This window comes from Mastomys coucha, unplaced genomic scaffold, assembly GCF_008632895.1.
Source record: "Mastomys coucha isolate ucsf_1 unplaced genomic scaffold, UCSF_Mcou_1 pScaffold8, whole genome shotgun sequence".
Classification (NCBI taxonomy): domain Eukaryota; kingdom Metazoa; phylum Chordata; class Mammalia; order Rodentia; family Muridae; genus Mastomys; species Mastomys coucha.
The window spans coordinates 79738111-79753377 of NW_022196914.1; the positions used below are offsets into that span (position 1 = coordinate 79738111).

The 15267-nt window shown below is 39.7% G+C and overlaps 1 protein-coding gene and 1 non-coding gene across 6 annotated transcripts in view; one reads left to right on the plus strand and one right to left on the minus strand.

The window, feature by feature from the left end:
- The window catches only part of Nnt (nicotinamide nucleotide transhydrogenase), a 105857-nt gene that overhangs the window by 24521 nt on the left and 66069 nt on the right, over positions 1–15267 (minus strand). For all 5 annotated transcript variants that reach the window (XM_031360716.1, XM_031360715.1, XM_031360714.1 and 2 more), the window contains 3 exons: positions 13126–13359; positions 11902–12062; positions 9531–9710 (listed from right to left, as the gene is read on the minus strand). In XM_031360716.1, the coding sequence (XP_031216576.1) occupies positions 9531–9710; positions 11902–12062; positions 13126–13359 (575 nt within the window). The remainder of the gene's footprint in view (positions 1–9530; positions 9711–11901; positions 12063–13125; positions 13360–15267) is intronic.
- Positions 6014–6132, plus strand: LOC116083965. The gene has a single exon (XR_004115952.1). It is a non-coding gene; the product is annotated as a 5S ribosomal RNA (ribosomal RNA).

The window sequence follows — 15267 nt, forward strand, 5'->3', positions numbered from 1 at the left end:
AGGAGAAGGAGGAGGAGGAGGAGGAGGAGGAGGAGGAGGAAGAAGCATCCAGAAATCTTCAATAATATCCCATCAGAAAAAAGCAGGGTCATCCATACAACAATAACAAGGCCAGTGACAACCATGAAGAGAGATTTACACAGCTGGGGAGATCTAGCATAGGAAGAGGGAGATGGAACGTGGGAAATAGCCACACTTTAATAAATAACATAAATTTCCAAGATGATGGATAAGGGGATAAGAGAAATTTTGATGTTTTGAATTAACATCCTAATCCCAGCCGATCAGAAAGTTTGTAAACTTCTGAATAAAAACTGAAGCAGTCATAACTGGGACTCCCCAAACATTCAACTTTTGATGTCTGTGAATCTTTTCCAGTTTTGATTACAAGGTTCTGAGATTTAACTCTCAAAAAAAAAATATGTTCTACTAAACTCTTGTCATTAAAAATTAACTTGAAAAGCCTATCTTGGGGGCTGGAGAGATGGCTCTGTGGCTGAGTGGTTGCAGAGCAAGCATGAGGACAGACAGGAGTTTAGATCCCAGTTACCACACACCCCCATGAACTAGGCATAGTCCCACACACTCCAACCTAGACGGGCACTGGGAGCGGAGCTCCAGACTCAGCATGAAATCCTACCTCAAAGGATAAAGGCAGAGAAAGAGAAAGGAAGACTCTGCCCTTTCTGCCCTCCGTACGTATAGGCCATGCTCTCCCTATGGACCCATGTGCATATATCATACACACATACACACACAAATCAACTCATATGCTGAGGTTCCCATTACAGAGAACTTTTCTCCAATGGACAGAGAGTCCACCTCACTTTACAACAGGACCAGCAGAGCACAGAAGCACATGACACAGAGATCATGTGTGAGGACAGAAGCATTATCATTCTAACTTAGCTTAAGAAAAAGCATTATTTCTCCTATAAAACTGAACAGGGGAAGAGGGAAGGAGTTCTAAGGACATTTAATTAAAGTGCACTCACTGGGGATGGAACTCAGGGAGGAAAAAAATTAGTGGTTTAACAATCAAAACCTGAAAAAAAAAAAAACAATCAAAATCTGCTTGTTAAACACATAAGCAGAATTATATCACCATTATACTAATTCGAAGTGGTCTCTTAAAAATTACATTACTTTTCATCTCTTAATTTACTATTGCAACATTGTGTTCACAACAAATGTTTAGGGTTTACAGCTTTGTGCCTCTTCCCCCCACCCCAACCCCTTATTCTAGTCCCTTCCTTGTGTAATTCATAAGACCATCCTGTGGCCACTTATGCACAGATTGAGGGGTTCCCAGATTCCAAGACACACAAAAAAAGGTTGCCACACTGCCCAAGACTGTTCCTTTTGAGCTAATAAGTCCTAAAACGAAAGTCATGTTCTGCATTAAAGAGATCATTAACTTCCGTAATTCCAGCTGTTCTGAAAGAAATTAGTCTGAAGACAAAAAAGAAAGGTCATAAAAGCACACTAAACTGAAGCAATAGCAGTATATACCATTTAGTGCTGTCTCTTGTCTCGGTGTTCTGTAGATACTGATCAATAAATCACAAAGGAAAATAAAATAAAATAAAATAAAATAAAATTCTTCTTGGCCTGGCTTTTGACTTACTTCATCATGTTCTAACTCCACTTGAAAAGAAAGATGAGAAGTTTTTTTCCTTGTCTAAATGCTTTCCCAGTTTGGAAAGAGCTCCATCTCCCAGGCACGAGTGCACGCAGAGGCACCACAGAAGCATAAGGAACTTGACCTCTATAGTTTGGCATGAAGCAGGTCAAGGGACATGTCAGCCTTTCTCAGTTTGTATTATAATGGCTTGTTGTGTACCCCAGGACTGGGCTCAGAGGATACCCAAAGGAATTCGCTGTCAGGACAAAACTTTGATTTTAGAGATTGTTGGTTAGTCACTTGGGGAGCATTCCATTTCCTCCCACACAATAAAACCACCCTGCTCTGGTTTGGACTTACATGTTTTGCTTCAATAAACACTAAAGAAGGGCAATATACCGGTACCATACAGACTCTAACAGCATCTGCCTCTGTAACCAATCCATATAAGACTCTAAAGTCATAAATAAATTAACAAAATAGTCCTTTGCTCCCTTTTCAGGAACACTCAAGATTAATTTACCAAACATTGTGTTCATTTGACTATGCCTGCTGGATCTGGTGTCATAGACACAAAGGTGTACATCTTAAAACATGTTCTATGCAAAATGAAACTATTTCTCACCTCCAAAACTACTGTGGGGATTAAACAACCTCATGTTTGTAAATGACTCAGCATAAGACCTACAGTATTAAAATAACTTTGAGAGGCCAGGATTTCATCTTTTATTATTATTATTATTATTATTATTATTATTGTTGTTGTTGTTGTTGTTGTTGTTGTTGTTGTTATTATAAACTACCTTGAGCTATTAAGCACAACTCTTTTAAAAGTTTCTTATAATAAACCAGTACATGCTTCAAATCAGTGAAGAGGGCATGGGGGGTGGGTATCAACTATAAGAGAAATTTAGGATGAATCTACTTTAAAAACCTAAAACTATGGTAGGCCTGTTTTTGACTGGTCCCTCACTGTTTTGTAATTGCATGTGGAAGCGCAGGGAACAATGGAAAGTACACACTGACAATGAGAGCTCAGCCTGTCAGGGTTCTCAGAGAATTCATCAGGATCAATAGCTGACAACAAAAGCTCACCCCCTCAGACCATTTCCTTGTCCTAGTAAAAACCTAACTAAGGAATATTGTAACCACTTGTTCCAAACATTTCATACAGTGGATTTGGAAATATATATGTTATACTAATGTGTAAATGTTAAAAATATACTAGTTAGGAAATTAAACATTAGAATAGCATAATATATTATAAAGGGGGTGAACTCAAACTCAACCATCCAGAATTAGAATACTAATGTTAACAGTTAAATGATGAATGGGTTAACAGTTAAATGATGAATGGGAATCACGACGTTAATTTTCCTTTGTCCTTTCAGAAAATATGACCTATGCATGGAAGCTGTGCAAATCTACAAATGGACCTAATACTCTTAGGACTGAGAACTGACTCAATTTAAATTTTATAACTTTAATAAGGTTTCATTATAGAAAAATAAAAAATAATAATCAATTAAAAAATTTTCCTTTGTCCTTTTCTAGCCTTCTAAATACCCTACATCTTGTATTTCATAACTGAACTTTCTTTCTGAAATAGGATCTTCATAGGTATGAGCTGGCGTTGAATCTCTACATCATCCCATCTGCATGCAAAATTCATGATCTCTCTACCTCAGTTTCCCAAGTGCTGAAGTTACAAGTGTGTGCTGCTGTGCCTGGATTGGAGTAGGGTTGGTTTGTTTGTTTGTTTTTGATTTTATTGTATAGTCTTGGCTTGCTTAGTACACACTATATAGATCAGGTTGGCCTCAAACTCAGAGATCTGCCTGCCTCTGTCTCTGCTTCCCAAGTGCTGAGATCAAAGTCAAGAACTACCACATCCAGCCTTGGGGTAATCTTAATAATTAATTAAGGTTTAAACTGTCCTTAAATCCAGATGAGTAAAAAAATATTATTATAGAGTACTAATCTGATCTAATATGTTTATAGTTCTTACAGTTATAAGGAGGTTATTAGTATAAGAACTCAAATAAAAAAACACTATAAAGCATAGATGGGAATGGAGTGTTTGAGGCAGTAGAATTAAAAGAAAGACTAGGAAAACATTCTAACACATGAATAGAGAGAAAAAAGGGAGAAAGATGACATCATTCTACAAGAACACACAGGAAAGAGTATGTCTAATATGTACCTTTTACTGGGCAATTCATTCTAGTTACTATTACTAAAAAATTACTGTAGGAGCTACTGTGGCTACAACAACATGGAAACTGAATAGGAAGGAAAAGGCAACAAGTAAAAGACACAGATCAGAAACTTGGAACATAAGCTGCTAAATATATATTTTATAAATGTATATATGTACATTTATATATATAAATTTATATATCTCTCCATTAAAGAAACAAGGGTAAAAATGTAAAAGGTGCTCTTGATGATGTCCCAAGAACTACATACAAATCCTTCTCCATATTCCCCTATATCCATACGCCACTAGCATCGATAGAGTTCAAATATTTTGCCAGGCATGGTGGTGCATGCCCGTAACTCCAGCATTCAGGAGGTTGAGGGAGGTGGATACATAGTTTAAGGCCAGCCTGGGCTAGATAGTAAGATTCTGTCTAAAATGAAAACAAAATGAAACAAAAAAAGCCAAATAAGATAAAATAACTCAAATCTTGCAATTTGATTTTAAAACTCAATTTTCTGGCAAATCGCCTTGCAATAATAATGAAAATCTTCTGCCCCCTGCTGGCCACTTAAATTCTCCACATGATACAAAGTAAAATGCTTTAAAAGTTCCTTTTCAAAGAAAACTGCATTTGTAAAGAACTAAGTACAACTATTATTTAAAGGTATTGGCAATTTAAACACCCCAGAGCCTTGAAGTTTTCAACAGGGTATAAAATTTCCAAATTCCAAGTTTTTTTTTTTTTTTTTGAACAACTTGGACTACATAATAACTGGGTTGTTTTAAACTTGGACTGTCAAGCCCTGTGTTTTACAAGATGAGCAAAACCACAAAAACATTTTTATTACAAAAAGATAACTCCAGTGTTTTAATTGACATGATATCTCTCAATTAGAGCCAAGGAAAATGCTGAAATGCAAGAATGAAGGTTTTATGTAACCCGAGGTAAGCAAAGAAGCCAGGTGTGGAGCTCTTGCCCTCATCCAAGAGTTTTTTTGGTTTTTGGTTTTTTTGGGTTTTTTTGTTTTTTTGTGCGACAGATGGAGACTATTACAGAGACCCATGGCTGGTCACAGCATAGAGAATAAATGACCATGCAGTGCCCAATACCAAATGAAACATTTGCAGTATAAACTTTACACCTAAAACTTGGAAAAACCACCAGAAAGGGAGGCGGAAACCTTGTAAGAGCCTACCAAAGTGGGATCCAGCTCAAGAGGAGGTCCCAAGGCCTGACACTATTACTGAGGCTATGGAGCATTCACAAAAAGGGACCTAGCATGACCGCACTCCGGAAAACCCAACAAGCAGCTGAAGGAGTCAGATGCAGATATTTGCACCCAACCAATGGACAGAAGCAGCTGACCCCTGTTGTTGAATTAGGGAAGGCTGAAAGAAGGTGAGGAGAAGGGTGATCCTGTAGGAGGACCAGCAGTCTCAATTAATTTGGACCCCCGAGATCTCTCAAACATTGGACTACCAACTGATCTGAGGCCCCCAACACACATACAGTAGAGGACTGCCGGTGTTCATTCAGAGGTGATGCACCTAACCCTCAAGAGACTGGAGGCCCCAGGGAGTTTAGAGGTCAGGTGGGGTGGGGGGGGTGGGGGGGGGACATCCACTGGAGACAGGGAGGGGTAGAGAGGAGGTATGGGATGTGGAACAGTCGGAAGGTGGACAGGGTGGGAGAATAAAATATGAAGTGTAAATTAATTAATTAAAAAAATAAATGCGTTATACAAATTTTAAAAAGAGCCTAAAGATGGTGCCTGCTGCTAGATAGCGCCCCCTAGACATGACAAAGGGAACGCACGCATGAAATCTCAGCAATATGTTTGCCTAAACAAGTGCCTACCTACACTGTCACCAGCTGAGTGTCAATGTGGATCGGGGAAGTTCCACAAGGTCCCACTCCTAGATGAAGGTGGCCAATGGCTACTGAGGAAGGAAAAATCCACTTCCTCCAGGGAATCTTACTTAGGTGGTCAGCCCTGGACACGTATACACACAAGCAGCACGAAACGGACTCTATATGTTGTCTATACATATGTGTGCATACGTTTACAAGGAGAAAGGACCTTGAATTTGGGGGAGGACATGTTGGAGAGGGGAAGAAAGAGAGAAAGTGACAAGTTCAATGTCTATATATAACACTTTCAAAAATAGTACATTAAAAAAAAAAAGTCTACGGCCATACCACCCTGAACACACCCGATCTCATCTGATCTCAGAAGCTAAGCAGGGTCGGGCCTGGTTAGTACTTGGATGGGAGACCGCCTGGGAATACCGGGTGCTGTAGGCTTGAGGAAAAAAAAAATACAAAAAACCATTTTTAATTTAAAAAAAAAAAAAACTGTAGCCAGACATGCTTTTAATCCCAACACTTTGGAGGGAAAGGTAGATGGATCTCTGACTTCAAGGCCAGGTTGGTCTACAAAATGAGTTCTAGCACAGCCAGGGCTATACAGAGAAACCTGTCTCAAAGAAAGGAAAAAAGAAATACACACACACACACACACACACACACACACACATATATATATGCACAAGGGTATATAATTGTCCTAAATATATTATTAAGGTATAACACATTAAGGTTATCTATAAAGCTAAGATGTTTGTAAGCTTTGGGATAGTTTTGTTAAGTTAGCTTTTTTTTATTATTTAAATGTTCAGAGTCATATCCTATATACTCTTGGTAAAGATATAGTCATTGAAAATAATGCAGTTTTTTTAATCTGTTTTGTTATAAAGCACTGCAAGTAGATTTCAACAGTAATCCAAAACTGTCCTGTAAAGAATAATAACTACAAAAAAATTTTCAGGGGCTGGAGAGATGGCTCAGTGGTTAAGAGCACCGACTGCTCTACTGAAGGTCGTGAGTTCAAATCCCAGCAACCACATGGTGGCTCACAGCCATCCGTAACGAGATCTGATGTCCTCTTCTGGGATATCTGAAGATAGCTACAGTGTACTTACATATAATAAATAAATAAATGTTGAAAAAAAAATAAAACAAAAAAATTTTCAGTCAAATTTAGAGTTATTTGCAAGATATTCTTTGCTATCAAGAAGGGAATTAGAGCCAGAAAACCCCATAGCAAAGCCAGAGAAAGAGAGAGCTCTTTGACTTTGAAGCTGAGGAAGAGGGTGACCTTATAGAAAGACCAGCAGTCTCAACTAACCTGGACCCCAGGATCTCTCAGACACTAAGACATCAACCAGGCAGCATACACCAGCTGATATGAGGCCCCCAACACATATACAGCAGAGGACTGTGGGTCTGGACTCAGTCAGAGAAGATACACCTAACCCTCAAGAGACTTGGGGCCCCAGAGATTGGGGAGATCTGGTGGGGTGGGGGCGGGGGATCCTTTTGGGGGGTGGAGGGGAAGAGGTGGGATGTAGAACAGTCAAAAGGTAGACCGAGAGGGGGATAACGAGTGGGCTGTTAAAAAAAAAAAAGATTAAAGAATAAAACACGAAAAGGGAATGATCTAGGAACAAAAAGGAAACTGGGAAGTATTTATGTTGCTACTTTTCTGTTCTGAATTTTTCTATTACAGAAAAAGTCACATTCACCATAAATCTTCATGATCGGCATTGTCATAGATGGGCAGGAGAAGGTCAGAACAAGCTGTCACACAATAAGTACAGAAAGCCTCTCCCAGGGAATGAATTCTTTCTAAGAACTCTATCCTAGAAAATTGAAAATGCACGGATCGGGGAGGTCAAGTCCCACCCCTAGCCGAGGAACTACTGTGAACTGATGGCCTCTCAGGGACTCCGAGAGGGAGCTCTAGTCCCAGAGAGGCTATTCATGCTCTGGCAGATTGCACTACATCCGTGGACACTAAGTGGACTTAGTGGAGAAAAAATTAAAATTAAAAAAAAAAAAAGCACATGAAGTTGGGAAAAGCAGTGGTGAAGGGGGTGTGGGGACAGTGAGAGAAAGGACGATGGAGGGTGACAGGGACAGTGGGGGAAGGATAATGGAGGGTGACGGGGACAGTGGGGGAAATATGATGGAGGGGGACAGGGACAGTGGGGGAAGGGACGATGGAGGTAGACAGGGACAGTGGGGGAATGAATGATGGGGGTGGACAGGGATAGTGGGGGAAGGGACGATGGGGATGGGCTCTTTTCCTTTTGAGACAAGGTCTCACTGTGTAACCCTGGCAAGGCTAGCCTCAAACTAACAGAGTGCTCCTGCCCCGTCCCTGCCCCCTTCCCCCCGACCTCCTTCCAAATAGTTGGATTTTTTTTTCTGTGTTCATTTTTTATTTTATTTGAAAAACAGACTTGCTTATCTTTCTTTCATTGGTGACATGATAAATATTTCAAGAATTAAAACTGTGTCTTTGAACATGGGACCCTAAATATAAGTGCAATGTGAATGTTATCAAGAAAAAGGTTGCTGAATTGAGCTGAATGCAATACAGAGAAAGAGAGCCTGACAATCAATACTCCACAGTCCTGACTTAATAAGCAAAGCCTGACTCAGCTGGTTTGTGAACTCCTGTAATTTTCTATCTTCTCCTAACTGCAGCTCCTCTCCTGCTCCCACAGTTATCTACGAAGTTAAGGCTCATCTGGAGCTCACTCTTAAAGCAGGGGCGGGAGTGGAAGCCTCTCCCCTCTTCTTCCTAAACTTGTTTAATTTGACTTTAGAGTTAAAACAAGTGCCTCCCTCGTTACTAAAGACAGCCTTCCAAGACTCTCCCCAAACTTTTACTAATAAAAACCGACCCACATTTGAATGTGATACACATTAAATATGCATACTATGTGGAATGATTGAATTAAGCTAATTGATACATCTGCCACCTTATAATTTTTATGTAAATGTTCATGTTTTACAGCACTACTGACGCTGGGGTTATGGGGTAAAGCTCAGATGTCCTGTTTTCGACAGAGCATGCTATTCTTAAAGCAAAGGCATGTGCTACCAAACCCATCAAGTGGGGTGAATTTCATCAAAACGCATATAGAGAGTTAAATGAAAATTTCAAAGAATAAAACACATGAAAAATGTTAACGATGTACTATGCACAAAGATAAATTTAAAAGGCTAACCTAAGCTGCGAAGTGCTGAGAGAAATTAAATCAACTTTGTATATCCAGGTGGCAGATTACCATAAAGCCCCTTAAATAAGATTTTAGAGGCAGGGTCTTTCATGATTAAAAAGACAAGACGATAGTATGGAATATTCTAAAACTTAAGTGAAAGCTAGGTACAGCGAATCATCCTGCTTTTCTGTAATCCTAGCACTGGGAGAGACAAAAGCAGGGAGGGCCGAGGGGTCCCAGTCCCAAATGCAAGGCCAGCCAGGGCTGTACCACACACAGGAGCCTGTCTCCCACCACAGAAAGACAAAAGGATTCTGAATTGAAAAACACAGTTAAGGTCAGACAAGCAAATACACAGGACTACACAAACAGAGAGAATGGGGGAAAATACCCTAAACTAATAAATATTAAGTGTTCCTCTCCAAATGCAGAACTGCATTAGAAGAGTTTTACTCTTTAAGCTTTTCCTAACACCTTGAAGTTGGATATCCTTAAGATGGCTTTAGCAATTCCCTCTAAAAATTCTCATATTTCTGCTGAAAATGATAAAAGCCAATAGATTTATTTCTGCTGCAAGCACATCCAGGTCTCCGGGTCATTCCCCTTCCCTTTCCCATGTGCATTTCTTACCACACACATGATGTACGACAAGATCGCACCAGAGGAGCCGATGAGCGCGCCCACGATGGTCAGCAGGTTGTTGTTGAGCAAGAAGCCCTCGGCACACAGAGCCCAGCCCGAGTAGCTGTTCAGCACAGTGATGACAACAGGCATGTCAGCACCACCAATGGCAGCTGTCAAAGTCACACCCTAGCCAGAAAAATCAAAGAAGACCCCGACGTGAGCACACACAACCAGGCCTCTAACGGTCAACATCTTGGTTCTAAGACATTCTAATTTTTTAATTAATAAATATCCACATAATTCTTGGTGAGGATCAAGTCTCCCATATGATCAACTCTCTCATGGACATAGCATTATCTCTGTTAAACATTTAGTCACCACCCCCAAAAATTCCCTAAATAAAAGAAGGGATGAAAACTAGCAGAAACTGGAAAGAAGTCTCCCTTGGAAAAATGAAATATACCAATGAGTGTCTTGATATACCCAGCTCTTGATGGCTTTAGACTGAAGTCAGGCCCCTGCTGGAATCAAGTGGAGGAGACAAAACTAAGGCCATCAGTCCACAGCCTTACTTGTTTGACGATCCAGAGGACATGGATTTGGTGGCAAAGGGAGCTGAAAAGTGAAAAAGAAAAATCCTACAAAGGAGCAGGCTAGAATGATTTGAAGGAGCCCCAAATGCTATATATAAACACTACCCAAATCTCTAGTTAATACTTAAACTGTGGGTCAGATGCAAACAATTCTGTTAAGGCTAAAATAACAACAGGTTTCAGTTGATGGACTATAAGAGAGACTATAAGAGAGCTGCTCCAAAACAAAATTAATACCAAAAAATTGAATTATAAGTGGTTTTCAATATCAATATTTGGGATGAATACAACAGAATCCAATGCATCAAAAATAAAAATAAAAAAGCAATGTCCATGATGCAGTCCAAAGTTATTAAATACAAGAAAGTAAAAGTAAAAAGGATGGGGGGGGGCTGGGACTTTTGTTACTCATTCTATATACCTCTACATTTTTGGGCTTTGTTTCTATGAGAGTATATAAGCCAAAAGCAATTAAAATTATACTTTGGGTTATGGGGATATTTTCATATTGGCTACTGAGTTCCTTTTAAATATAGTCATCATTTCTCAAAAATGACGATTCTTTACATTTTAAATTTCTATATTTTAGGTTTGATTGTAGGGACTTCTGCTTGATTAGATTAAAAATTTAAAAAAAGAAACTATTTTCTTTCATTTAAAATAAAGCAAAACAATCGTCAGCAGATAAGACAGAAGAAAGCTGAACTGTAAGGCACACAAAGCAGATCTCAGGTCATTCCTCAGTGACCTAAAGTGTCCGTACTGAAGCCAAGGTCTAACCTTATGACAACTCGTGAACAAGTTTCATTTGTATACTACAGATCTTGTGTTTCTGAACCAGGGTCAGTATTTGATAAGAAATCACTAGACAGCTAATTCTGTACTATAAATACTTTGTTTCTCACCTTAAAATATAAAGACTAGGGGCTGGCAAGATGGCTCAGCGGGTAAGAGCACTGACTGCTCTTTCGAAGGTCCTGAGTTCAAATCTCAGTAACCACATGGTGGCTCACAACCATCTGCAATGAGATCTGATGCCTTCTTCTGGTATGTCTGAAGACAGCTACAGTGTACTTATGTATAATAATAAATAAATCTTTAAAATATATATAAAAAGACTATCTACAAAGTATAAACCAGTCCAGAGGAATGTGAAGCAAGAAAGAATAGCAGAATTGCATGCAATGGCATTCTCTACTAATAAAATCCCAAACCGAACACAGAGGCAGGATCTCTGTTTATATCACTATATTATATGCAAAAGTCAGACATGAGAGGAAGAGAAAACCCACGATAAAAGGATGAACCCTCTCAGTGAACACAGGGCTTATTAACTGTAGCTCATTTTACATAACTGTTGGATTCCATATTATATTTTTCAAAGAACGTGAGAGCAACTCATGAGCTGTGACCACCTTACACATATTATATAAACCTCAAAGTATTACTTGTAAAACTTGTCACAGAGTAAGTGCCTAGCAAACAGAGTTAATTAAAACCCTGGGCTTTTAAAATTCCTGTTCATCGGCACGTTAATAGTGTGAAAACCCCAGAACAATAAAGGAGTCAAATATGATGACTCTTAAATAGTCAATTAGCAGAACATGATTTTCTTCTCATACTTTTTAAAGTTTCTGTATTCTAAAATGATGAGCATGTAACCAATGGTTAGACATGCTTATTCCCTTGGGGATCTTGAAGAGACAGAAGCATGATCAGATTGTAGTCTAACAACAACTTCCCAGCTCTTCTCAGTACATACTTCTCCATCTCCAGGGACTTACCATGAGAGTAGAGAGTGCGGACACAGAGCCCAGACAGGTGATGCCTGTGGTAAAGCTAGGGTCGGCCATAAACGGGATTATCCCACCCACGCTAGCAGCCAGCAGGCCTGCATTGAGTGCGTGCCTTCCAGGGAGCAGCAGAGGGGCTGATTTCAGAATACCTGGGCCAAAGCAGATCACAGTCAGAGCCTAGGTGTGCTGTGGGAAACCCCACACGTCATTTAATCCTAAAGTACCAAAATTGAACATCAGAATAATAGTATAGTGCCTCAAATATCATTTTATAGCACCAGATATGAAATATAAAGGCATGTTAAAAGTTCTACATCTAACAAATTAGCAGAGACAGGAAAATATGGTTCAACTTAACTATACCTTTCCCTACATGACCACATACTCTAACATAGAATCTTAAAAATTGATCCCCACCCCCATATGACCAACACAGAAGTTGTTAAGTGTAGTTTTGTTTATTTACAACTTCAACACAGAGTGTTGGGACCTTAGCATTTCCAATGCTATCAACTGAGCCCCAGGGAGAACCATTTTTAGCTATTTCTAAAGAAAGACCCAGAGACAAGAATGTCTTAGACTTGAAGTTCATTTGTGATTTTTTTTTTAAAGCTTAATGGAAGTTTCCTCCATTTAATAACTTTACTATTCAGAGGCAAAAACATATTTTTACATCACAAACAAGTCTCTCCAGGGACTCCTTTGTGAGCGCACTGCACAGAGGCTCTCTGGATTTTCCCCTCAGCTTCCATTTTCATGACTCCACACTGCAGTAGTAAAATTTGCCGTGGCAGAGTGTTAAAGCTCGTGCTGCTTTTCAGAATGAGTTCTGTTAACCAAATTCATCCAGCAAATGCGTCTCTAGGAAACACAAGTTCATTTCTGCAGACAATATATAGTCATCTCTAAACGAAGGCTATGGAGTTGTTATTTCGCTCATACATATTATTGAATATCCATTAATATCTACAAATTTTTGTGTACTACTTTCCATTATCACCTGTCTGCAGAAGAAATTGTTACAAAGCTTAGACTCTCTAAGAATTAAAATAAATCACCTTTTTGAGGGGAAAATCTTTTACGGGTGTCTGAGTGCTATACAAATCACTTCTGAAGGTCTCTCTACTCTGAAGGAGTTTTCTAAAATTAAAACAGACCCATAGATACCCTGAAAAATAGACATTTACCTATACATTATATTAAACCACTTACCCTGTAATTTTCCATAGGCCACAAGAGACCCACTAAAGGTGACTCCACCTATGTAAGTGCCTAGGTAAGCCACAATCTTGGTGAAATTTGACGTGGCGTCCATTGCAAAATGTGGATACTCTACAATGTACTCAGCCATGCAAGTAAGCACTGCCGCCAGGCCCACTAGACTGTGGAAAGCAGCGACCAGCTGAGGCAGGTCCGAAATCTGGATCCGCTTTGCGATTGCCAGTCCTGTTGGAGAACAAAGGTCAAAGGGAGAGTAAACTTCACAGACGTCTGGAAAACAGCAAGCATAAACATGGAGTTTATATCACTGTCACGAATGAACATTACCTGGTTCCCAGTGTAGACTAAAGAAAAAATACTGGCTATTTGTATATCGTGTCAAAACAACTTCATTTCTTGCCTCATCTAACTAACATCCAATATCAGTGTACAGCATCAGTGCATGCCTCCTCTCTCACAGACATAAGCTTATGAAGGCTGCTTAAAGTTCCAGTTACATCCCCTGATACGTCCTTATGACTTATACGTCCACGCTGAGTGGCTATCCCATGCTCTCTTTGGTCAGTGCTTACACCTATACATAGCGCTAGCAGATGGAATTTTGAAGGAAAACAAATTTAAACTTGGGTTGGCTAGAGCCAAAACGAAAGAAAAATCCTGGGTAATAAATTCCCTAGTTCTGAAGGATTTTCACAGAGGTAGTAAGGAGATACAAGGAGTGAGGATTTGAACACTCGTTGAAGATCACAGGTAAGCAATTTCCCACCAGGAACAATGCAATAGCCATTTTCCTTCAAGGGTCTTTCCCGGAATTGTTACCAAAGAACCCACAGCTTTCCAGAGGAAGTATAAAAGGCAGCCTAAAGCAAAGCTCTGCTGGGAAATATGTAGCAACCAGATGACAGGAGAGGAGGTGAATATATGAGTTTATATAAAGGTGCATGGTACAACTTTCAAGTAATAAAGTAGACAATGGGAGGGGGTAATTATGAAGGCTGGAAGATGGCATCAGATCCTCTGAACCTGGAGTTACAGGAGGTTGTGAGCTGCCTAATGTGGGTGCTATGAACTGAACTCAGATCCTTTGGAAGAGCAAAAAAAACTCCTAACCACTGGACCAGCCCTCCAGCCCCAGCATATGCAGGGTTCTTTATTCCAAGTTCCAAAAAGATTGCTGATTTTTTATAGCATGACTTTGTTAACCTTTGCTAAGTTCTTATGCCTGTAGCAAACCTAGAATTTTCAACCACGCTTCCCACACAAACATTGGTAAATATTTTACTTGTATTATATTTAGAGGTATAAGGAAAGAAAAGTTGTGTTTTGGGATGAACCCTAGGATGCAAGTGAAAGCTTTGCCCCTGTAACAACTATGCAGGGGAACTTCTACACTATGGTAACAGTTTCCAGACACTAGAAGATTATTTGTTTATTTTTGTGAAAATCACAATGTAATAACCACAGTCGTATTTTAAGCTTAAGCTATATTTAATTTTTCCCATCACTCTCTTAGGTCTGTCCATACATCCACCAAGAACAATTTCAACCTGCCAATTTTATGTCATTGAAAGGGGATTGAAGAAATTATAACAGCCTGCTGTTACATAGTACTTCTACTATAAGCATAGTACATACAAGAGACATAAATGACCTCAAGAGCATATTAAAAAGTCTAGTACAGCCAGGCAGTGGTGGCGCACGCCTTTAATCCCAGCACTTGGGAGGCAGAGGCAGGTGGATTTCTGAGTTCGAGACCAACCTGGTCTACAAAGTGAGTTCCAGGACAGCCAGGGCTACTCAGAGAAACCCTGTCTCGAAAAACAAAAAACAAACAAACAAAAAAAAAAGTCTAGTACATTAATTACAAAGAAGTATATGTTATTAGTATTACCTTTGTTTCTGATGTAATTTAAGTTTGAGGGTTTTCGTTTTCGTTTGCTTTGGTTTTTGGTTGTTGAGATAGGGTTTCTCTTTGGAACCCTAGCCTGGAACTCACTCTGTAGTTTGCTGGCCTCAAACTTGCAGAGATCCCTCTGCCTCTCTCTGACTCTGCCTCTGCCTCTCTCTCTGCCTCTCTGCCTCTCTGCCTCTCTGCCTCTCTCTCTACCTCTCTGCCTCTCTGCCTCTCTGCCT